The sequence below is a fragment of the Triplophysa dalaica genome, chromosome 25 (assembly GCF_015846415.1).
Source record: "Triplophysa dalaica isolate WHDGS20190420 chromosome 25, ASM1584641v1, whole genome shotgun sequence".
NCBI classification, from domain to species: domain Eukaryota; kingdom Metazoa; phylum Chordata; class Actinopteri; order Cypriniformes; family Nemacheilidae; genus Triplophysa; species Triplophysa dalaica.
This window is the reverse complement of record NC_079566.1, coordinates 11863866-11888185: the sequence shown is the minus strand read 5'-3', so window position 1 is coordinate 11888185 and position 24320 is coordinate 11863866. Positions and strand designations below refer to the sequence as shown.

At 36.4% G+C, this 24320-nt stretch overlaps 1 protein-coding gene across 1 annotated transcript; it reads left to right on the top strand.

The window, feature by feature from the left end:
• Positions 1 to 17472: 17472 nt before the first annotated feature.
• Positions 17473 to 20317, top strand: LOC130415858 (uncharacterized). The gene is made up of 3 exons (XM_056741834.1): positions 17473 to 17559; positions 17671 to 17740; positions 18167 to 20317. The coding sequence occupies exon 3, from the start codon at positions 18252 to 18254 to the stop codon at positions 19233 to 19235; it is 984 nt and encodes a 327-aa protein (XP_056597812.1). The 5' UTR covers positions 17473 to 17559; positions 17671 to 17740; positions 18167 to 18251; the 3' UTR covers positions 19236 to 20317.
• The last annotated feature ends 4003 nt before the right edge of the window (positions 20318 to 24320 follow it).

The window sequence follows — 24320 nt, the reverse complement described above, 5'->3', positions numbered from 1 at the left end:
TATGTGCTAAAAGTAAGCAGTCCTAGTAATAATAATTTCTTGTCCCTGACAGATGTTTTTACTCTGGCTTCTATACCAGTTGGTGAAGAGAACATTCCTACCGAAGAGGACATTAAATGTTGGTCAAAAGAGGTCAGTTTGAACACCATTGAAGCAGAAGTTGGAGTGTTGATTGGAGTTAATGCACCAAAGATTATGGAACTATGAAGGGTCATTAATAGTCAAGGAAACGGACCTTATGCAGTTCTCACTCAATTAGGATGGCATATTAATGGCCCATTAGGCGGAAGCCTCACTATAAGCAGAAATGACCAACAAAGAGTGTTCTGTAATAGGATGTCACTTAACAGTCTGAACGATCTTCTTGTGTGCCAGTTTAATTATGATTTTTCTGAAAGACCCTGTGAGGAGTCTGAGAATTCAGTTGAAGACAAGATGTTCCTAAAAATTGCAGCAGAGTCTGCCCACACGGAAAAAACCTATATAAACCTATATGTTTTAATATAGGTTTTGATATAGGTTTTTAATATATGTGACATATATAAAATTGGCCGTTTTCCTATATTATATGTACATATATGCACATATATGCGTACATACATGCACATATATGCGTACATATATGTCTACATATATGTGTACATATATACACATACATGCGTGCATATATGCGTACATATATGGGTACATATATGTGTGCATATATGTACGCATATATTTACGCGTATATTTACGCATATATGTGCATATATGTACATATAATATAGGAAAACGGCCAATTTTATATATGTCACATATATTAAAAACCTATATCAAAACCTATATTAAAACATATAGGTTTATATAGGTTTTTTCCGTGTGGGATATAAGCTACAAAATCACCAGATCCTGCCATGAGCTATATAGGAGACATATGTTGTATGTACATATAGGGCTTATATGTGGATATAAAGAAGCAATACAGGAGACCTATATGGCCTGTATATGCACATATATGCATCTCAATTATGCCTATATGTGGCATATATACGTATATGTGCAGCACATATGCAGCAAATATACGCATATATGCAGCAAATATACGCATATATGCAGCATATATACTCATATATGCAGCATATATATGAGTATATATGTTGCATATATATACTGCATATAGGTTTCATATATGTGCTTATATCCTCATATAGGTTCTTTCCATGTGGGTGTAGTTAGACATGATGGCCATTATCACCAATGGCTTCCATTCCATCAAGATGACATTTGCTTGCCTAACAATTGAAGGGTGGCTGAACAGCGAGCTTTCAACCTCATGAATAGATTTCAAGGGGATGATAAATTTTTTGCTGACTATAAGAAATTTATGATTTCTTTTAGAGAAAGGTCATGCTGAAAAGGTGCCACAAGATAATTTACCTGGTAAGCCTGGAAGAGTTTGGCACATACCCCAATATGGTGTGTACATTAAAAGAATGAAGATTAGGGTTGTGTTTGATTGTGCATCTTAATTCCAGGATACATTCCTAAATCAAGAGCTTCTTCAAAGCCCCGATCTCTCAAATAGCCTCATTGGAGTTATCCTAAGGTTTTGTCAGGAACCTGTTGCAATCATTGCATATATCGAAGGAATGTTCCATCACGTAAAAGTGTCACCTCATGATGTTGACTTTGGTTCCTGTGGTGGCCCAATGGAGAAATTGGTCATCGTTGACAGAATACCACATTTTGGTCCACCTTTTTGGCGCTATCTATTGTGACGCTACTATATACTTGAGTAAACATATTACGTTTTTCTTACATATACTTTATTTTTTGTTTAATTCTATATGTATGCCTTACTCAGCACCTTATTTTAATTTTACTCTAATGTTTGTACTTATTGTATGTCTTTTGTCTTTTGCAATATTGTAAGAACATGCAATCATGCCAATAAAGTACCTTGAAATTAAAAATGTATTATATCTCTGAGTAACAGACGGAGTCATAGACATGTTTGGGTTTCTTATACACAATTTCTCCAATATCCCATTAGCAAAATTTATTTTTACCTTATGAATTTGGTATATGCTTTGTTCAAAAGCAAATAATAGTGCAAGGTATTCATTTGATCAGCATATGTGGTCCCTGATTGAAAACTTTGCTCTGCCTACGTCAACCACCACTGTAAAAGCCAGTAAAGCTTCCATTGGTTATTATATGTTGAGGTTTTTTTTAATGGTGAAAATTTGTCTTTATAAAAACTGATTTAACTAGGTAAAGGTATTTGTGATGTTTTAGGGTATCAGTATTTATGGTCACTGTATACTTTAAAATATTTAAAAGAGGACAAAATAGCCAAAAGTCAATCAATTTGTGACTTCCATGCACGGAAGCAAAAATAGTAAACATGCAATATGCAAAGTCAAGTCATGCTGTTGTTGTGGTGAATGACACAAAAACCTGTCTAGTCCATTAAATGATATATGTCTTTTCTTATCCTATCCATTAGATAATTATGTACTGCAATCAGGCCTGACTTCAGATCTGAGACGAAAGGTGGGCGCAGGGGGGGTGACCATATTTGTATATTTTTCGCCCCAAACTTTTTACTATAAACAAACTAACTATTTACCTTTTTTAATTATTCTTAGGTATCAATTCTGCAGAAGGCAGGCATATGGGATTTCTCTGGATGTTTGGAACATGCTAACATCATCTGCCACCAGTTGCAAATGGGATAAAAAGGAGAAGGAAGACCTACATGTGTTTTTTCTAGATCTTGCCAATGCCTTTGGATCATTGCCATTTAAGCTGCTGTGAACAGCCTTTGACTTCTTCTATGTACCAGAGCAAGAAACAAAGCTGATTAAGGCAAAAAACTAAAACGGTTGAGCACTTTAACTTTTAGAAGTGTACTATGATGTTACTTTGGTGAGAAAACAAAGAAATCTTCTTCAAATTAACACACGTAAATATGTTTTTTTACTTGAGGAAAACAAATAGTTCACAACAAGTAACAAACAACGAACTGTTGAGCAGTTTGTGAATATCAAGAGCAAATAATTGATTAATTATCCATTAATCAAATTGGAGTTTGGGTTCCTCGGCACTACAGGGCAGTGTTGGCGTGCTCACCGGGAGACTGTATTTATTTAATTATTTATATATTAGATATTATTTATTTGAATTATCTTGCTTGTTTTATAAACACGATGCACTGGGCTGTGTTTTACCTTTCTGTAAAAAAAATTAGTTGCTCCTGTAAAGCTGCTTTGGAACAATGCACATTGTGAAAAGCACAATATAAACAGGTTTTGTTTTTGTAATGCTCAAGCAGGTTTTGTCAGACTAAAAAATCACACATGAACTCTATAGTCAAGGCCAAAGGGCGTTACAAGGCATAAATTGAAGTACCTGTAGACCTAACAGATTTAGACACACTTTTCCCGCAAAAATTACACAGCTCTGGAAAATGACTAGTACAAAACACCGGAGATCAAATTAGCATACAACACTAAATATGTGTCTATTCAAACTCATTAATGTATAAATGCATATTTCATAAGTGTTTTAAAAAATAGATTATGTAGAAGTAGTATATAACTCATAAATATTTCTGCAATGCATTAAATCTGTACTTGCGTTTTCAGGTAGCAAGAGTTGTGGAATACAACTGTTGTGAAAAATTGTAAATAGTTACCACACCCATCTGTGTATCCACAGGTACATTTTTGGAATTTACATGTGACCTCATTAAAAAGATGCATAAAGGGCCCTCACTATTCATGTAACTGAATGTTTTGTAATGCTGAAACAGGTTTTGATTTTGTAATCCTCAAACAGGTTTTGTTTTTGTAATGCTCAAGAAGGTTTTGTTTTTGTAATGCTGAAACAGGTTTTGTTTTTGTAATGCTCAGGAAGGTTTTGTTTTTGTAATGCTCAAGCAGGTTTTGTCAGTCTAAAAAAGTACACATGAACTCTACAGTACATGTCTTTATTATTTTCAATGATGGTGACTGATGATCTAGACTAGAAACGACATGAGCCACCAGCAGAATTTCATTGTGACTCATGACATTGATCAGTTTGGTTAAATGGGTTCTTAACTTTTCATGAAATCACAGGACTGAATGACTACAGACCCGTCGCTCTCACATCTGTGGTCATGAAGTCATTCGAGAGACTGGTATTGGCTTCTCTGAAGGACATCACAGAACCCTTACAAGACCCCCAGCAGTTTGCCAACAGAGCAAACAGGTCTGTTGAGGATGCAGTTAACATGGCGCTGCATTTTGTCCTGAAACATCTGGATAGACCAGGGACCTATGTAAGGATCCTGTTTGTGGACTTCAGCTCCGCTTTCAACACCATCATCCCATCACTACTCCAGACAAAGTTAACCCAGCTATCTGTTCCTGACTCTATCTGTCAGTGGATCACCAGATTTCTGACAGACAGGCAACAGTTAGTGAGAATGGGGAAACTCACATCTAGCACTCGCACAATCAGCACTGGCGCCCCCCAGGGATGTGTTCTCTCCCCACTGCTCTTCTCCCTGTACATAAATTACTGCACTGCCCAGGACCCTTCTGTAAGACTTCTGAAGTTCGCAGACTCATTGGCCTCATCCAGGATGGTGATGAGTCTGCTTACAGACAGGAGGTTGAGCAGCTGTCTGTCTGGTGCAGTCATAACAACTTGGAGCTGAACACGCTTAAAACAGTGGAGACGATTGTGGATTTCAGGAGAAACCCCCCTGCACTCCCCCCTCTCACCATCATGAACAGCACTGTGGCAGCAGTGGAGTCATTCAGGTTCCTGGGCACCACCATCTCTCAGGACCTGAAGTGGGACAATCACATTGGCTCTATTGCCTAAAAAGCCCAGCAGAGGTTGTACTTCTTACATCAGCTGAAGAAGTTCAACCTCTACCACAGACTCTATTAAAACAGTTTTACTCAGCAGTCATAGAGTCTGTTCTCTGCACATCCATCACTGTCTGGTTTGGCTCAGCCACAAAGTCAGGCATCAGAAGACTACAGAGGACGGTTCGGACTGCTGAGAAGATCATTGGTGCTCCCCTGCCCACCCTCCAAGAACTGTATACATCCAGAGTGAGGAAAAGGGCTCAGAAAATTACCCTGGACCTCACACATCCAAGCCATCATCTCTTCTCAATGCTGCCGTCTGGTCGGCGCTACAGAGCACTGAGCACCAAAACAACCAGACACAAAAATAGCTTCTTCCCTCAGGCCATCTACCTCTTAAACAGTTAATTTATTTTTTAAAAAAATTCTTGCGTGCAAGACTTCTTGTGTGCAATTAACTCTGTGCAATAATAATAAAGTGCAATCTTCAATATCCTTCAGATAATACACTATCTATTTTTTATACAACTTTTTCTGTATATTATATTTCATCTTGCTGTATATAACACATACCTTTTACTGAAATAGTCTATTCTATTTTTTACTTGTACATATTTACATACACACATAACTTTACTCTTATGTTTATTGTATCGTATTTCTTAATTTTTATTCCCATAGGCCCTTATTTAAATCATCTGTGTAACTGTTTTTGTATTGTTTGATGGTCTCTGTGTTGTTGCTTATTTTTTGTACTCGATGCTCCTGTCACCAAAACAAATTCATTGTATTTGCAAACATACTTGGCAATGAAGCTCTTTCTGATTCTGATGAAGATGCTGCTGAATGTGAGAGCTCAAATTGGCACTGTACTGTACTTACATAATACGATTTCCTGTACTGTATAGTATTGTGAATAAGTCACGGCCAAAGGGCGTTACAAGGCATGAGATGACGTGAAGTGCCTGCAGGCGTTGCAGATATACACTTTTCCTGCAAAAATTACACAGCTCTGGAAAACGACTAGTCCAAAGCACCGGAGTTCGTTTTTTTCTTTAATTCAACACTAAATGTATGTCTGTGCAATCTGATTAATGTATGAATTCATATTTCATCAGTGTTTAATAAAATAGATTATGTAGAAGTAGTAAATAAATCATAAATCTTTCTGCAATGGATTTAATCTGTACTTGCGTTTTTAGGTAGCATGAGTTGTAGAATACAACTGTTGTGAAAAATTGTAAATCGTTATTAACAATTAGAAAGTGACACATGTAGATATGAAGAGCTCTTTTCCAAAACGCATTAAACGCCAAATAAAAAAAAAAAGAGTTTGTAATGCCATTTTGCTGTGTACTAAACCTATTCACTGCTCCATCAATGTTTCATGCCAAATCGCTATATTTCCTTGCTTAAAATGTACTGCATGACGCAGTTTCTTTCCAAAACGCTATAAATCCTGTACCTGTTTTTAGCCTAAATGCGATATGCCCTTTCGACCAATCAGAATTCACTCGGTAGTGGTATTTGTTCACCTTTATTACTGCTCTCTACACATGGAATGATAATATATGGTATTCACTCCTGCATTTAATTGTTGTTGTCACTCCCGAAACTCTGAATTGCGTAAAGGACATTAAGTAACTGCTTAATACAAAATGTCTAAAACAATGCAAACTGCCATTTTTAAATGCTGTTAATTTACTTGAATCCTGAAAGGAAAACAAACTCAAGATAAAGCTCAAAAGACAAGTTGTTGAAAGAAAGAAGGACATCTACTTATCCATTCAAATGACAATTAAGGATGCAATGGCTCCCTATTATGAAAGTAAGCCAACACTTATAATTTATAACTGATTTATTTTATTAGCATTACCTTCAAGCCAATTTTTTACGATCACAAAAGTTAAGGGTCAAATACTGTTAGAGGGAATTGTTCTGTCTATCAAAAACTCGTGAAGTAAATATTAATTTTCCAAACAAATTACTTTAGGAGCTGCAACATTCACATGGACAGGATCCATGAAGAAAATGCAGAGTACCCTGACAGAAGGAATTGAGAATTTAAAACATGAGATGTTCAAAGACGCAAAAGATAAAGTGCTGGAGGAGTTTATTACACTTCTTGAATGATTCATGTTTCATGTGCAGTGCTGGAACTTCTCTATTATTTCATTAAATTTGTCTGACATTCATAAATCGTCAAAATGAACTTTGTATTTTGAAATATAATATAATTGTTTACCTCACAAGCCTTACAGATAATGTGAAATGATGCAAAAATCTTTTTTTGTAAAGGAGTACATAAAAGATGCTCTTAACTCTGAAATACGGAGTTAAATAAGACTGGTAAGAGACTAACTTTTCAAAACAAAGTAGTCAATTATCCATAATAAATAATGTTCATGTTGGTTTGACAGATGAGTTCATGGTTTGTTCCTTTTCACCAGTGGCTTGCGAAAGTATTCATACCCTTTCATTTCTTTCACATTTTGTTATAAAGTTCTTTCAGTTAAATATTCATATTTTATCTATTTTAGAGAGAATGTTGTGTAATGTTGTAGTGTATGTTTTCTAAGGATGCAACGTTCAAGCTCCAATTAAATCAACTATTCATTGTTTGTAAGTTGATTCCAGGAGAAAGAGATTATTAATTTAATTATTTAGACTAAATGCTTCTAAAGTGTTACACATTTGACTGAATGTCTATCTTCAGGGCATTTCTGACAAAGCGTCTTTTCTGCTTCTTGTTGGTTTTGTTGTATATATTGTACTAAATTGCATTGATGTTTGGAATTAAAGACTTTAGATATGACATGATGTCATGTAAATACCGTATATGTTTAATAATCAATGAATAGACAAAAACTAAAGTGTCACGTGCCAACGTCAATCACACGCTTCAGATTATACATCTCAGGTATCACTCTTGTTAACCCTTACTTGACTAGTTTTCTGAACGACGTCTGAGTTACAACTGTACTTACACAAAGTATGTGATTTTATGTTCTGATGTCAGAGATGGAAGTGTCTATTTCGGACGCAGCACGTACCTCTGGATACATGCATTTCGTATAGTCTTATGACCCACAACAGCAGCCTGCTTATAATAAACCCATAGAAATGAAGTAAACACAATTATTTAATATAATACTTTCTTTTTATCATCAAATAACATTTCATATACGTAATTGAGAAAACAAATAAAGTGGAGTTCATGACTGACATCAGTAAACTGATATTACAGTTGCCAGTCTCAGCAGTTTACATGTTTCGTTTCGTTTCGTCTCATCTCAATTTTATTTTTGTACTTCACAAAATTGCAAAATCATCCACATCTATTGAATATGATTTAATTTATGGGATGCAGGAAATATATTCTTATATCAGTAAGAACTTACGGCAGTTCACATTGGCCAAAACACTTAAAGAAACACTTTTTGAAAATATATTTTAATCAATCACGACAGACCCCAGAGTACAACTCAACCAAAACAGTAGAATTGTGTGCAGTGTGAGGAGAAAACAGACTTGTCAGATTTGTACGGGATTAAAATGACAGAATACATCTGCAAAACATATTTCTCAAACCTCTTCCAGTAAAACTGGTCCCGTCCGAATAGGGATTTATTTCGCCAGGAAAAAGCTTTAAAAGTGTAACATATCTCAGTGCATAAAACACTTGAACATGACCTTACACAAGTTTTTAAAGAACTGAAAGCAGTTTGTTGTGACTTTCATTTGTGTAAAACCCTAAGGTCAAATCCAAACCCTTGAGGTTAGATGTAAATGTGAAATACAGAAATAACTATATTCCATTCCATTTTCTACCGCTTATCCGAACTACCTCGGGTCACGGGGAGCCTGTGCCTATCTCAGGAGTCATCGGGCATCAAGGCACGATACACCCTGGATGGAGTGCCAACCCATCGCAGGGCAGAAATAACTTTATGTAAATACTTAAAATGCAAAAATAATATAAAAACTATAGTAGACTTCACTTTTAAAGTACATTCACTTAAGCAAAAACACAAATAAAACACAACAGAGGAACAGGTGCTGTACTGCCCACACATTAAACATTCATTTTGTTGACATTCAATGTAAAGCACAAGAGAAGCAACACAATGAGGCAAATGAACAGAGCAAATAAGAAACACCATTTGGACTTATGAAGCTTTGAAATAAGATATAATACTAAAACAAGAAAAAACAGATATAGTTTTTAAATTTACTGAAATGTGTGCAGGTTATATTGTTTTATTGTTTATTTGTTATATTCCAATCAAGCATTTCAGTTGTATTGCCTAAAATGTCACACACAGTTTGCACTTTATGTTTATTATTTTCACTGGTGATAAATAATGGAGGGTGGTGACAAACAAAATGCACTTTGACACATACAACCTAAAGACAAACACAGAGCCTTAGAATAACACACAAACACAAAAGAGACACACAAACAATGTTTTTGCCAAGAATGTTTTTAATGTACTTTCACATTCTCTATGCTTGTAGGTGCTTGTATGACAATAAAGGACTTTGATGAAGGCATATGTAAAATGTATTACACTCCATAATGTCAGTTATTCCATCTCCAACCTGCTTTACAGGGTGTTCATACACAGTTTTAACGTCAAATGTCTTATGTGTTCTTGTTTTGCTAAAAAAAACAGTGCAGAGTAGAATTCATAGCTTTGTCCTTTTTTTTGCGTTGTGGCATTTGAAAGTATTCATTTCCCTTCATTTCTTTTCACATACACTATGTAGATAAAAGTAATGTGTGTGTACAAGTCATTTTCATTTATGCATTTGGCAGATGCTTTTATCCAAAGCAACTAACATTGCAGTAACCTCTACATTAATACTTAGTATGTGCAATCCCCTGGGATCAAACCCACAACCTTGCGTTGCTAACACAACGCTCTTACCACTGAGCTACAGGAAATGGGATTTGGTGAAGTGTGTTTGTCTCAAAGGAGTTCAGCTGGTTTCAGGTCTGGCTATGCAGACCAGTCAAGTTCTTCCACATTAGATTGAGTCAATCATTCCTCTTTTAACCTTGCATTGTTTACAGTGGCATGTCATGTTGTGATAGAAAAGGGGCCTGCCCAAACTGTTGCCATACAATTAAGAACAGACACTTCTCAATACACACAATACTCACGGAAACGACTGAAGTAATCAAACCTGTTTATTAGAATGTATGTTATTCATTAAAACAGACATTTAAATATATGTATTGGAAAATTGTAAGAAACTCACTGATACCATGTGTAAAATAAATAAGGTTGCCTGTATAAACAGATTCAACCAAATTTTGAATTATGCCAAAACTCTTGAGGGGTGCTCTTACCGGCCCTCAAAAAAAAAAAAATTGGAGGAACTGAAGTATAAACATCAATCACATAATAGTTTGGATGACAGTAACTAACATAACACGCAATAAACGTAGGCTACTAAAAATGTTGATAATCCACCTTATGAGCAATTTAAATGTAATTAATCTCCTGATAATGTTGATCAAGAATATTAAAATAAACCAACCTTTTTTTCTTGTTAGCTAATGCCAGCTAGCTAGCTAACGTCAGGTTAGACTTTACATTCACAAAGTGAATGTTAGATTTGGTTTCTATTTCACCTGGAATATCTTACTGCAGGGTTTCCCACAGCACTTTACAGCGGCCGCCTAAACAACACATGCCTGCCTCCTTAACTAGCCTTAGTAGAAAAAAAGTATATATATAATGAGCGTTATCCGCCGTGTACTCTCCGATCAGCGGCATCTGGTGGAATATGATCGCGCTATCTATCCTCGTTCGCCAAACATTCTACAACATATAAATGGCAAGTGCAAGGAAAGCCATTACTAAACAGTACTTTTCCTTGCATGAAATTAAGGACTAACAAAACTAACACATTTTCTGGGGGAAACCCTGTTACTGGAATAGTAAACATTTCTCTAATTGAATATGGGCTAGGTGACTGCCCTCTTATTTTATCAACAAAAAAAACTAACTTGAGAGTAGATCTTCTTCCGGCTTTGCTACTGATCGGACGCATTTACTAGCGCTCCCTGCTTTGCGCTTCTGCTTTTATGCTTTGTCTTATTTACAGTTTTTTTGGATTGCTTACACACTAAAATTAAAAGTAGTACACTATAAGCAAAACCTTACACTCAAGAAGCAAAACATCAGCCCATATTTGCACAACTATAAGCACATTGTCAACCTCACACTTGTTGCAAAACTCTACACACAGTGATTTGCAAAACAGTAAACACACTTAACATACTGTGGCGAGGCGCCGACCTAGGATCAGCGTCGCCTTAGAAACGGCCCGGCAGCTAACGCTGATTGCGTCCACCCGATGTGATTAGCTGCTGGGCGTAAAAGCCATGTGCTCACACCACTCTGGGTCCTGGTTTATTCGCAACCACCGCTGTCCTTGTTTGACCCCCAGCGCGAGAGAGTGAGGGGACAGCGAGGGAGAGAGGGGACAGCGAGGGAGAGAGGGGACAGCGAGGGAGACACGAAATTAGATCGACCTACCTGCACGAGCACGGACTTTACACTACGAGCAACCTGGGTGACACATCTTCTATTGTTTATTGTTGAGTTGTGCAATAAATGCCCCACTGGGGTTGTTCGTATCACCCTTCTGCCTGTGTCGTGTCTCTCACCCCGTTACACATACATTACACACAAAAAACTATCATGAAGTCACTTCCTTGCAGTATCAAAGCAATGACTATCAAATTACAGCACCGTCCAATCAATTGGTTCAACACAGTCATCAGGTGTGCAAACACTTGTTTGCTTAATTGTAGACACACCAATCAGGTGTATAAGCACTATAAAAAGCAGCAGGTGAGTCAGAGAAAGAGTAAAACAAGGAGGAGAACGAGGAGGAGGAGGAAGGAGAGGAAGAGGAATCAACAGAGGAGGAATCAACAGAGGAAGAGATGGAGGCCATGCTGGAGGTAGAGGTAGAGAAAGACAAGAAGGTGCTCAAAGAGGACCGAATCTGACAAATGAGATCAGACCATCAGGTCTCAACATCAACACTGGCACGCTTCCTAAAAAAAACATATTCAAATGAAGCAAATTTATCGAGTCCCTTTCGAGTGCAATTCCGAAAGGGTGAAACGACTGCGGCATGATTATACAGAGGTATGTATTCACTTTAGCAGTGTGATCTTGCATACTGTCTCATAATCTTTTACTGTACTGTAATATGTATACTAGATCTACACTGAACTACACAATTTTTCCTGACACTGTTCTTCAGGGAGTTTTACAAATGGATGGAGAGGAGTTCCAGCATGAGTTTATTTACGTAGATGAGGCTGGGTTCAACCTGACGAGAACACAAAGGAGGGGAAAAAACATCATTGGCCACAGGGCTATAGTCAATGTCACAGCGCAACGTGGGGGTAATATAACACTCTGTGCAGCCATTACGTGGGGGTCCTCCATTGCCATGCCCATATGGGCCCTTACATCACAGCACTCATACTTACATTCTTGGACCAATTGCACAACATAACAGCAGCAAATCAAATCGGTCATATGCAATACATTGTTGTCTGGGACAATGTGTCTTTCCACGGCTCTGCTCTGGTTCAGAACTGGTTTCAGCAACATCCACATTTCACCGTCCAATATCTTCCACCATACTCTTCATTCCTCAACCTTATAGAAGAATTTTTCTTGGCATGGCGATGGAAGGTATATGATCTCCGTCTCCAGGGTGAGGTACCCCTCATCCAAGCCATGGAGGAGGCCTGTGACCAGATGGAGGTAGCAGCAATGCAAGGATGGATTCGTCATTCAAGACGTTTCTTTCCAAGGTGTCTTGCTAATGACAACATTGCCTGCGATGTTGATGAAATTCTCTGGCCAGATCCAGTTAAATGAATACAAACTCTACATTTCAAAACCCTTAAAAACTTTTTCAATATACACTAACTCTATCAAAACACTGCAAACCCGTTTCAAAATCGAATCATTTGGTCAAAACTTTAGCACTCGTTTTCTATCCAACCTGAACACAGAGTCAATCATACCGCAATGACTGTCAAAATACTAACAGTTGGTGGCATTACAAAAACTGCATTACTTGTCACGTTTCAGTTCTTTCTGTATAGAACATACAGTATGAAATCTTTTTTTTCATTCATTCAGCTGTGTGTGTGTGTGTGTGTGTGTGTGTGTGCGCGTGTGTGTGTGTGTGTGTGTGCGTGCGTGTGTGTGTGTGAGAATTCATGGTGCATTAGATGTGTACAACATAATATCTAAATGTGAAGGAGTCATCAATACTTTATAGAATGTACAATTGGAAAAAAAAACAGTAAGCGACAGAATTGCTGCAGTGAAGACTTTATCAGCAATATGAAATTGCTGTCAGTGATCAATACGAAACAAGGACAAACATACATGGCCTTTGATTTACAGTAAAGTGTGCATACATGGTGTATAGACATCATACTTGGACGTATTGGTGCCAGAGTTCCTTGACCCGATCACTGTTTCTCTCAAATGGAACCGTGTACAACTTCCACGTTTTGGAGTACCAGGTTGAATTTCACTCAGTTTTATTGCATTGTCAGCAATGACCCATCCTACAATGGCATGTTCTTGGTCTTCACTGAGAAGCATTCTTCTACCCCCAGAGCGAGGAAGTCGCTTTAGAAGAACAAAAATGCAACTTGTCCTCTCCCTGGTCCATCTTGTCCTCTCTCTGGTCCATCTTGTCCTCTCCCTGGTCCATCTTGTCCTCTCCCTGGTCCATCTCTTCCTCTCCCTCAACCATCTAGTCCTCTCCTTCGTCTAACAAGTCCTCTCACTCGTGCAGACATTGTCTTTCCTTTTTCTCTTTCTCCGTTTTGTTATGTGTTGCTTTGAAGAAAACCAATCCAAAGACTGCCTTTTTATTGTTTATTTCCATGTAATGGAAAGTCTTCAACATCTGGCTATGTCTCTGATTGAGATTGTAATCAGCTATTTCTTACTCAAATTATCAGTAATTTACCGTAAAAATGCTTATCAGCTGTATGAATATATTTTTTAAATATTTGTTTCAATACGTTGGAGCTGATATTGTTGCAGAAGTAGAGATTTTATACTGTATCTATGGTTTGGAACAATAGGTCTTCATTTCTGGCATGCTGCGTTTAAGCATTTGTAAAAAACACTATAAAGATCCATGATTTTGGTATTGGGTATGCTTATATGTAAAGAAAATGTAGGCATTCTAGAAACGTGTTAATTGATTGCATTTTGTGTGAAAACAACATGAATTTTGTTAATGGTATGGCCACAACAGACCGATGTTGTGTTCATTGTGTTTAGAGTTTTGAAAATGTGATTACAGATTGGACAAAAGGATGTTAGCAATTGAAAAAAACTAATCATAATACCCAACAGGTATCTTTATTAGGCTGTTTACGGGGAACTGTTCGCAACTGTTAGTGAATAGTTAATGGACTGGACACAGCATTTAGTTGTTATTAACATCTATTTAAAAAGTAATATGTAACTAATTGTTCTTTACTTTACTTTAAACATCAGTATGCTGTTACCTACTGATTAGTTCATCTTTCTTTCTTTTTAGTTATAAGTAATGATCACAGTGTTAATCCAGCACTGACCATTTGTTCTGCATTAGTTCCTGCATAACTGCATATTAAGTATGAACAGTATTATAAAGTGTAACCATATATTCTATTATATAACTGGAACTTAAATGTGTTATGTCCAACAGCTAAAATAACAAAAATTGCTCAGTGTGCAAATATATAGTGTCCATATACTTTTAAAGGTCAGATTTAAAACAGAAATGCACAAAATATGCCAAAAGTACTTCACTGTATAATGTACTTTCATTTAAGCAAAAAAAAAAGCACAAGAGATGAACAGGTGCTTTACTAAACAGGTGCTAATACCTGTTAATAGACTTCCAATAAGTCACTTCGCTCAGAAATGTTTATAGGTGATTTTCACAGCATGCCTTGTGTAGGAGTGGATTAGAGTAAATTATTATATATGTGATCTTATTTACTATTGTAAAGAATACTGTATATCATTTTTTTCATGACTGGAAATAACCAATTCTAAAAGTGACAATATGCTGCATAGACAGACAGATACAGACAGGTAACCATACGAATGCACAAATTCTTACAATACATGCAGTACATGAACATTTTTACTGTATTTATTTAATTTCCTCCAAACAAATGAGTAAGAACATTCCCTATTGTTTTGGATTTTCAGGGTTTACAGTGTGGTTATTAATATATAAACTGTGTGTCTGTGTTATGTGTGTGCATGTTTGTTTGTATATATCAGGTCGGGCTGTCCATCGGGAGAACAGGGACAGTTCCCGGTGACCTGTCGACTGATTTGGCCTGCTGCCTGCCACCTGTGGCATACTTTGTAGAAAAATGTTGACAGCATGTCATTGTACATAAAGTATGTCGCTCGCACGCAAACCTACGTCGCTCTCACACGGATTTCTTTTGCTCTCGATCAAAACTGGACGAGTGCTGCTTATGCACAGGGAATCATAGGCCACGCATACACTTTTGTGCAAGATAAATCCGCTTGCGTGCGGATACGTTCGTGCTCACACATCAATATTGACCTACTTTCTTGTAAAATAACGTGCTCTTGACATTTGTCAATAAAAGACTGAAGTTGGCTTGACGTTGGACAATCTATTTTTGTGAATTTAGAGACCGTCAACAAAGTGCCATTCACATTCCTAACGTCAATGGCAGTTAAAGGGAAACAAGTCACGATTCAATTGCTTCTCTTCACACATGCAATTTAAGCATATAATGTGTTTTTGTTGTTTAATTATAAAACCTAAAAGATCGAATTAATCTTCTGTTTAAGATATACTTGCAGTATAAATCATTTAAACGTGCTTTTGTGGTTTGGCCACTTGATAAGATGTGCTTCCTTGGACCTTTTTAAGCCAAACTGTATTTGTTTTGCTCATAAACAATGCACTGTCAGTTTAATTAAGCAGTGATGGCGCATGATTACAAAGCATTCTACATTTAAAAAAATAGATTGGTGGTTTGTGGCCTGGATGAGTGTGGGATATCCCGGCCTGAATGTGTTTTTCAGTCCGGCCTTGGTAAGTATATATATATATATATTCACAAAGCAAACATTACAGCTGTATGATGCTCAGCCTTTTTTTTCATTTTTTAACTTTTTCCTGACTAGGTATTAATAATGGGGGATGGTGACATAAAATGCAGTTTGACAACACTTTGAAACACAGAATCTGCAACTAAAGACAAACTCAGAGCATTAGAATGGAAAAAACAAAAGAGAAAAACAAACAATAGGGTAAGAATGTTGTTCAATGTACTTGTAATGTATGAGGTGCTTGTATGACATTAAAGGACTAAAGATTAAAAATCTATTGTGTGCAATTATGCCATTTTAGTTTTTCTATGGAATCTTTTTTCCATGTCCAACCTGTTTTACACGGTGTTCATACGCAAATCTGACGTCAAATGTCTTTCTGTTTAAGATTGCGGCTACAACTACAGTGCAAGGTCTATAAATGTGTATATAATAGGGAGGAAGTGAAATAAATTTTGGGACTTTTAATTGAAATTGGATTGATATTGTAGCGAGAATGGCACCCTGTGATTTTTAAAGCTGGGTTGCAGAGAGAATGTAGCACCTAGTAGTCAGTGGCTGGCAATGCTGAATTTTCACACCTAAAAGTAAAAACATGACATGTGCTTTTTATAAGTCATCAGCTGGGCATTTTGACCAAGATAATACTAATATGGTCAAAAGGTCAAGTCAAGGGTTTAAAAGCAAAAGATTACGGCATATGCCATTATATCATTTAGATCTACAGTACAAACAGAATCTTGTATAGACAACTTTTAACCTGCTTTACAGCATGCCAGTAAGCAGATCTAATGTCAAAAACACACACTGATGAAAGACATGTAAAGGCTTAGTACACTGTAAGTTGCTTTGGGTGAAAGCTTCTATCAAATGTGTCAGTTTTTTACCAAGAGGCCATGAGACCTGATAGGCCACCAAAGTCCAATAGTTAATAAATTAAGTATAATCGAAAACTGGGAGGTTTCTTTTTGGGGGTGGTTTCCCACACAGTGATGATCTTAAATCAAAACTAGGGCTTAGTTCAATTAGGACATTTAAGTAGTTTCTACAAACATGGCATCCAAAAACACATCACTTGTGTCCATTTTGAGTCAAAATAATGGCACTGATATACTGTATTTTAGGATATGTGAGTGCAAGTTGTTTTCCATTTAGACAGCTTACATGTAAATTTTATACATTTGGAAGTCGCTTTTATCCAAAGTGACTTATAATTGCAATATACTATAAATTATATCGGAGTTTGTGCAATCCGCTGCGATCAAACCCATGACCTTGGAATTGATAGTGCCATGTTCTCACCACTGAGATATAGGAAAGCAGCTCTAACATTTTCTTTAGTCTAGTACCTGCTTAAACCCTGTACAAGAAACCACCCCCTGAAGTTTAAGTGGATGTGTTTTGTTAATACGTACATGTGGGTGTGTCTTATATTCTGTGTAATATTAAAGGTTCGCAAATCTTCAAAATTACTCAGCACAAAATGCAGTAATACTTCATGTTACCTCCCTGTGCTGTGAACATCTTCGTTTGAACATCATAAATTGGTAGGTTGGTGTGTTAATTTAATATTACATGTACAATACTTTATTTTTTCTTAATACTTACTTAAATTGTAAATACTTTTTCTTTCTCGTCTTGATTTTCTTTTTTCACAGTATCTGTGATCAGCTGTGTTTCTCATCGAATCCATTGGTTCAAAAGACACTGTGCATACCGAGAACGAAGGTAGGTTACTATATATCATTTTTATTACTTCTAGTTTATTCTTGTCTCAAGTAACAGGGTTTAGCAGAGATTTAAATCATAATTTAGATCTGTTGTAGAATAACATAGAGGAAACAAAGCAAAGCGATTTAATTTTTATACTTATGTTATGATATAAATTAACTTTTCAAACTGCATGTCAAATGAGGACACCGAGACTAAAACATCGCAAAAAAACTTAATCAGAGTGAAATTATTTGAACAGATTTTTTGTTTTGTAAGCCTTAATACAGATATAGAGCTTTCAAAGTGTAATGATGTAAATGATGTAAATTTGAAATATATAAATTATAGTTTTAAATCTTTAATTATTATATAAATACAGTATAAATATTTGTACATGATAGATACAATTTTACATTATATACTATTTTTTTCACTTCACAGGTCTTTCAAGTGCCATAATTTCAACAATTTTTTAAAATTGTTTGAATCTCTATATAAGGTTAAAGATACTTGATCAATAATATTTATGGCCAATTGTACTACAAAACTTGACACCATGGCAGCAGATAAACATGAAACTGAGCTAAAAGTGATCTCCTGGAATGTCAATGGATTAAAACACACAAAACAAAAGAATGACCAAAAGTTAAAAGATTTAAAGAAAGTCTTTGGAGATTTTGATATTGTTCTTCTGCAAGAAACCCACTTGGGTAAAAAAAAGGCAGATATTGAAGCTCTGACGGACTCAATGAAGTCTATGAACATAAACAGTGAGTTTGATTGTGAAGACATAATCTTAGAAGATAAAACTCATTCAGAACCTGGTGTCAAGCAGGGACCTGTCCTGTATCAGACACATTCTGATTCACAGTCCAGAGGTGTTGCCATTCTTGTCAATAAATCCCACAATTGTCTAAAGGCATATAGTGAGGGTGGAGATTTTGCCTGGGTTTACATTGATATTGATAAAAAGAAGTACACATTTGTAAGTGTTTATTACCACAAAGATGAATCTGGTCTCATGTTGAGGATTCACCAAAGCGTTCTAATACATGAACCAAAAGCATGGACAGAGAGCATACTTGTAATTGGAGGAGATTTTAACACAACACTAGATCCTGAACTCGACCTAGCTAAACCTAACCTAACACACGTTACACGAAGAAATGAAATTAATGAATTCATCCAAGATGTCAAGCTGGTAGATGTCTGGAGAGAAAAAAATGGAGGAAAAAAAATACAGTACACTTACTCGTGTAAAGATCCTATATCTAGACTAGACTATGTGTTTATGTTAAAGAGGGATTATGAATATGTTGTAAACTGTGTAATACCTGGAGAAAAGAAACAACAGGAAGAAAAGACTGATGAGGAAGAACATGTAAAAAAGGAAGAAAAGTTACAACAGGAAGGACAGGAAGAACAGGAAGAAAATAAAGAACACGACTGGTCCAAAATATCTGATCACTTCCCTGTATTGCTGACCACAAGAATCATAAAAAATGTATGAAAGTAAAGCATTCCTGTAGCTCAGTGGTAAGAGCATTTTGTTAACAACGCAAGGTTGTGGGTTCGATCCCACCGGATTGCAAATACCTATGTAAAATGTATAGGATAAAGCAATGTAAGTCGCTTTGGATAAAAGCGTCTGCTAAATGTAAATGTAATGTAAAATGTTTAGAGCAGCGCAGCATGGTAACTGGGACTGGGGCATGTTATTTAGACCTAATCAAAATATTTTAGTGTATCTATAAAATCTCCACCACTGTCAGCCAAACCCCCTCCATCAGCACCTTCTCCCAGAATCACCAATTCACTTTCCCCAGACTTTTGACTCTCACAAACTACATTTCCCATCATCCTTTGTACTCGCCACCTGATACTCATCCCATGTACACTATATGTACTCTTGCTTGTATTTAGTTTGCGGTCAGATCTGGTTGTATTTTGTTACCATTCTAGTTCCGACCCTTTGTTCTCTCGTGGTTTCCTGGTTTTTGCTGATGTCGTTACTTTGTGGATGTTTCCTGTTTACCGTGTGGATCACCTTTCCCTTGTGGAATATACCTTTTTGCCTTGGATTTTTATTTAACCTTCATCATCACAAAGTCTTGTTGTGTCATTGTCCTTCTGTCCTATGTGTAGTGTTACAGTATCCATTTAATCTTATATTTCTGTTAAATATTAAGTAATTACTTAAGATTTATTAATGTTAATATTATTAAATAATTTTAGGCTGATATTCCAGTAGATTTTCAATAACATACATGTTTTAATAGTTTTAGTATAAGCCTTGTTGCTTTTATTTTGTTGGACTAGAAATTTAATATTGTGTGTAAAATAATCAAAATATTCTTGTATGTTCCAAGAAATGTCTTGATTTTTTTATTGTATTGCATTGTGGGACCATAGTGCAAGGTGTCAGTCCTTTAAGGTTAAAAGTCCATAATGAAGTGTCTTCCTTTGCTTAAAAATAATTCCATTGTGCTACCAATAGAGGGCAGCCTTGCACTTAAAAGTTTTTAAATTACTGGCTATGGTTATGAATTATGTTTGTGTTTTAAGTTCCAATAAAACAAACAGTGTACACTTTTTTATTTGCCTCTATTTCCTATAACATACACTCTTATGGTGAAAAAATGGTTCCACATGGTACCAAATAAGTTCTACAGTGTTTACAGTGACATTAACACAACCCTTTTCAATGCTAAATAGAACCATTTTTATAAGGGTTGGTAATGAATCTTGCCTTGAAAAGTGCTTGTAAAAGGAATGTATCATTCAAATCAAAATTCCACTCGCCTTCTGACTTACAGAGGCCTTTAACTTTAAGTCTCTGGATAGTGCAAGGAAAAGCACATGAAGAAAATGCTGTAGGCTACCTATGAGCCAACTCATCAGGAGTACAGCAGGGAAGAGGAACCTTAGGGCAGCTAAAAACTTTTTCTCTGCTAAGTTGTTCCCAAAAATAAATGTAATATTTAACGATTTCTTTCAATTCTCAAACACCAAAAAGAATATACAGTTCATAATTTCACCACATCAATGAGATGTGCTCAGTCAATGTGTTTTTACCTTAATAAAACAGGTTTAAGGAGTGGTTGAGGCTCCCTCATTTTTGTTTATTAAAAAGTCCCATCTCCACTCTGCTAGATGGCACATTTAATAAAAATTGCCAAAATTGTGCCGTTTCAAACTAATGAGTGGCTGTGAATGGTTCAAATAAGCCTGTGTAGATGCCATATTTATGTATGTAACACGCTATCTATGTCCATTGTTTATGTTCATTGACACATATTATAGTGCTCCCCCTGTGGTAGAGGCGCAAGTTGCACCAGTCTTTGCATTTCCTGTATGTAGCCATATTTGGCAGGAAGTGATGTGGCAAGGCAGGTGGGATGGGTAACAGAGGTAATCACAGTTTGTTTTGGAGTGAATCCAGTTTTGACACAATAAATTACTTTGGATGAAGTCTTTATTAGCGTCAAATATACTTTCCAACTAGAAATGGCAAAAGCAGAAGAAAAGCCGTAACATTAGTCAAAAACTCCCAAAACTATAAGGTGATGCCTGTGGTAGAACCAAACAAGACCTTCACTCAAAGGGACAAGTCATCTATGAAAGACATAGAGAACTTAAAACGATTCGTTAATTCATCCAGTGGATGAACTTTTACAAAGCTACTGCTGTGGCTATTGCTACAAATGTTGGATCTGATTAAGGATATGTGTGTGATATGAAGAGTTGTTGCTTATGTGCAAGCATTGTGGCTTGAGGATCCAATGGATTTTTGAGTGTGATAGTTTGTCAAACATGGCTCATGAAATGTCTCAAAATAAAAATGTTGAGCAAAGCATTGTATCACTCAGTGCTATGCGTAGAGGGAGACTTGGAGTGTGTGTTCACGAAAGATGAATGAACTGAAAACACTGCTGTAGATTCTGATGATGCATAGATGATTAAAAGGAGTTTGAATTCATTAAATATGGCAATTGAGGAATTTAAGACTGCTCATGTGCTTGTACAATAAAGTTTGCCTGATGATATAAGAGAAAACGAGCATATTTACTGTTTTGAACCTAAAATGGAAGCGTTTGAGAATTTTATGAGTGAACCTGAGATGTGGAAGAATGTTAAAGGTTCTAGAAGATTTTAAAACTGCTGCAAACTCAATTCTACCAATCAGAGCCAGTATAACAGCACAACAGTTTGAACCCAAGGATGATATGAGTGAGTACTTCAAGAAGGATGAAGCTTAAAGAGTAGGTAACATATTATTTTTTAGGCCCTACTTTGGGTAATGGAGTGTCCAACAACAAGTTTACATACAATGTGTAAAAACACTTTAATATCGTAATTATATGCCGTTATTCGTACCCTACTTCTTGACTGACTCTCAAATGATTCGTTCCGCGATTCACCCGTCTAGGCCCCTCCTACCCGGTAACCTTGTGTCATGTGATTGGTCAGATGGTGTAGTCTGTTGTGATTGGTCAAACGCGTTCATCATTTGTCGCAAATGGAACGCCTACCATCATTACAGGATTACGGTTTACATGTGGTTGGATGTCTTTATATATATGTGTAGATAGAGATGGCGGCGATTTTACAGTACCAATATATGAGCCCGAGTCTGACGATGAAGAAGACGTTAATCCTCCACAAACTCCACCACGACTGGAGCAGGATGTTAGTCAGTGGCAAGTGACAACTCTTGTCATTAAAACTCTCAGTGTGACAACATGCATGTTGTGTTCTCCTTATCAATGAAATAAATTCTATAGTAAAAAGTAATATTTATCTTAAAATACGTTAGCCTAGACTTGAAATTTGTTGTGACCCAATGGTCTGATGAGATGTACTCTAAAAGAAGAATTATATAAATCATTTAATTCCAATCCAAAATTATTTCATAAAACATTCTATTAAGTTCATAAACGTTTAAAGTATTTAGAGAATTAATTCATCCTTCTGCAGATCCCAGTAAGAAAAAGGACATTTACAATTCTCTTGTAACAGTATTATACATGGACTAGTTGACACGGCATACAGTGTGCGGTGTTCATATCTTCAGATGTTATTACAATACAGGTAGTACTCGACTTAGTTCTTGAAACAAATACTTTGAGAATTCTTGGATTGAACAATTAAATCCGGCGTGTAAATAGCAAGATAAACAAACTGTAACATCCCAGAAATAACGCTACATGCTAATGTTAGCGTTATATGCATTAGCTAAACACAGACATAAGATACGAAAATATTTCTTGAAGTTCAGACAAATATCAAAAGTCACACTTAAAGGTTGGGACTCGCTGGAGCTAAAAGGTCCAAATAGAGTTGGTATCGCCCCCTCTCTCAAGAATAGTCGTTTCACATATCCTGCACTGAACGCGCCAAGATTATCAAAGCAATCATCATTGAAATGACGCGCACACAGTAGAATCCGGGGGTTACACTCCTACGGTATTCTTTGAAAAATGAATTGTAACCATTTTTCCCTCAGACGTTCTTTCTTTGGTAGTTTAAATAAGACGGATTTAGTTTCACACCGTAGAACACAGACTCTAGACATGATACACACGCATCACGAACGTGCGACAGTGTTTGGGGGAGGAGACATACGTTTTCCCGGCAGTCTCAGCAACACGTTTATGTACAGTGAAGTAGATATGCGTCCACGACTCGTTTGTGTGATTCAGAGTCGTCTCCCATTTTTACAAGCAAATAACTTTGTTATTTATTCACCTTCGGACTTGGTACTTTGCAGACAGCTTACTTTCAAACACGGCAACATAACAGACTGCATGAAACGTCATTTTCATGATGTCATGTTACGTACGCTTTAAGGCTCTGAGCAGCCCCTGACTGAAAAACAAGTGCTACCTGAGCAATCGCCGTCTTTTGAATTTGTTCAACTTGGTGCTATCCCAAATACTCCTTTGCGAAGAATGCTTTACTCCCCAAATCTTAATCAAGTAACACAAAGACAGCATAAGACACTTCAATAAAAACACTTAATTTAATCAACTACAAATACTCAAATTGATTTAAACATTAAGACTGACGTGGAGCTTACAAGTATGAATCTTTCAAACGTGTTGCAACGGCAAAATTATATTACACAACTTTTGATTCAACAGCAAAGACTGACTTCACTACCTTCAAGAGAAATTACAGTGTTTGATGGATATCCATTAAAATTCTGTTCCTTTATGCAAGCTTTTGAACATGGCATAGATGATAAAACTGATAATTGCAGAGATAGACTCTACTATTTGGAAATATTTACTTCAAGACCCCCTTTTTGGTTAAATATAATTTGTCGTGTCTTCAACAACAGGAATTAAATCAAACATAGAGTTTCGTCCTTTAATGTTGGGAAAAAAAGTTTTGGTACTTCCATATCACTATTGTCTGCCAGCACAAATGAGATAAAGAGTGCTGATAGTACAGGTGTTGCCTTGCATTTACCCTGCTTGTTCTGTACTGGCAATCATGGTTTGGAATCATATCATCAGATAGTGTTGAAGTCACCTGAAGAGAAGGTCAACTTCCAAAATTTGAAAGGATTGTTTTTCCCATGCCTTTTAAA

What these genes read in the sequence shown, in the direction of transcription:
- LOC130415858 (XM_056741834.1), top strand. Translation starts at nt 18,252, where the DNA reads ATGGCCAATTGTACTACAAAACTTGACACCATGGCAGCAGATAAACAT.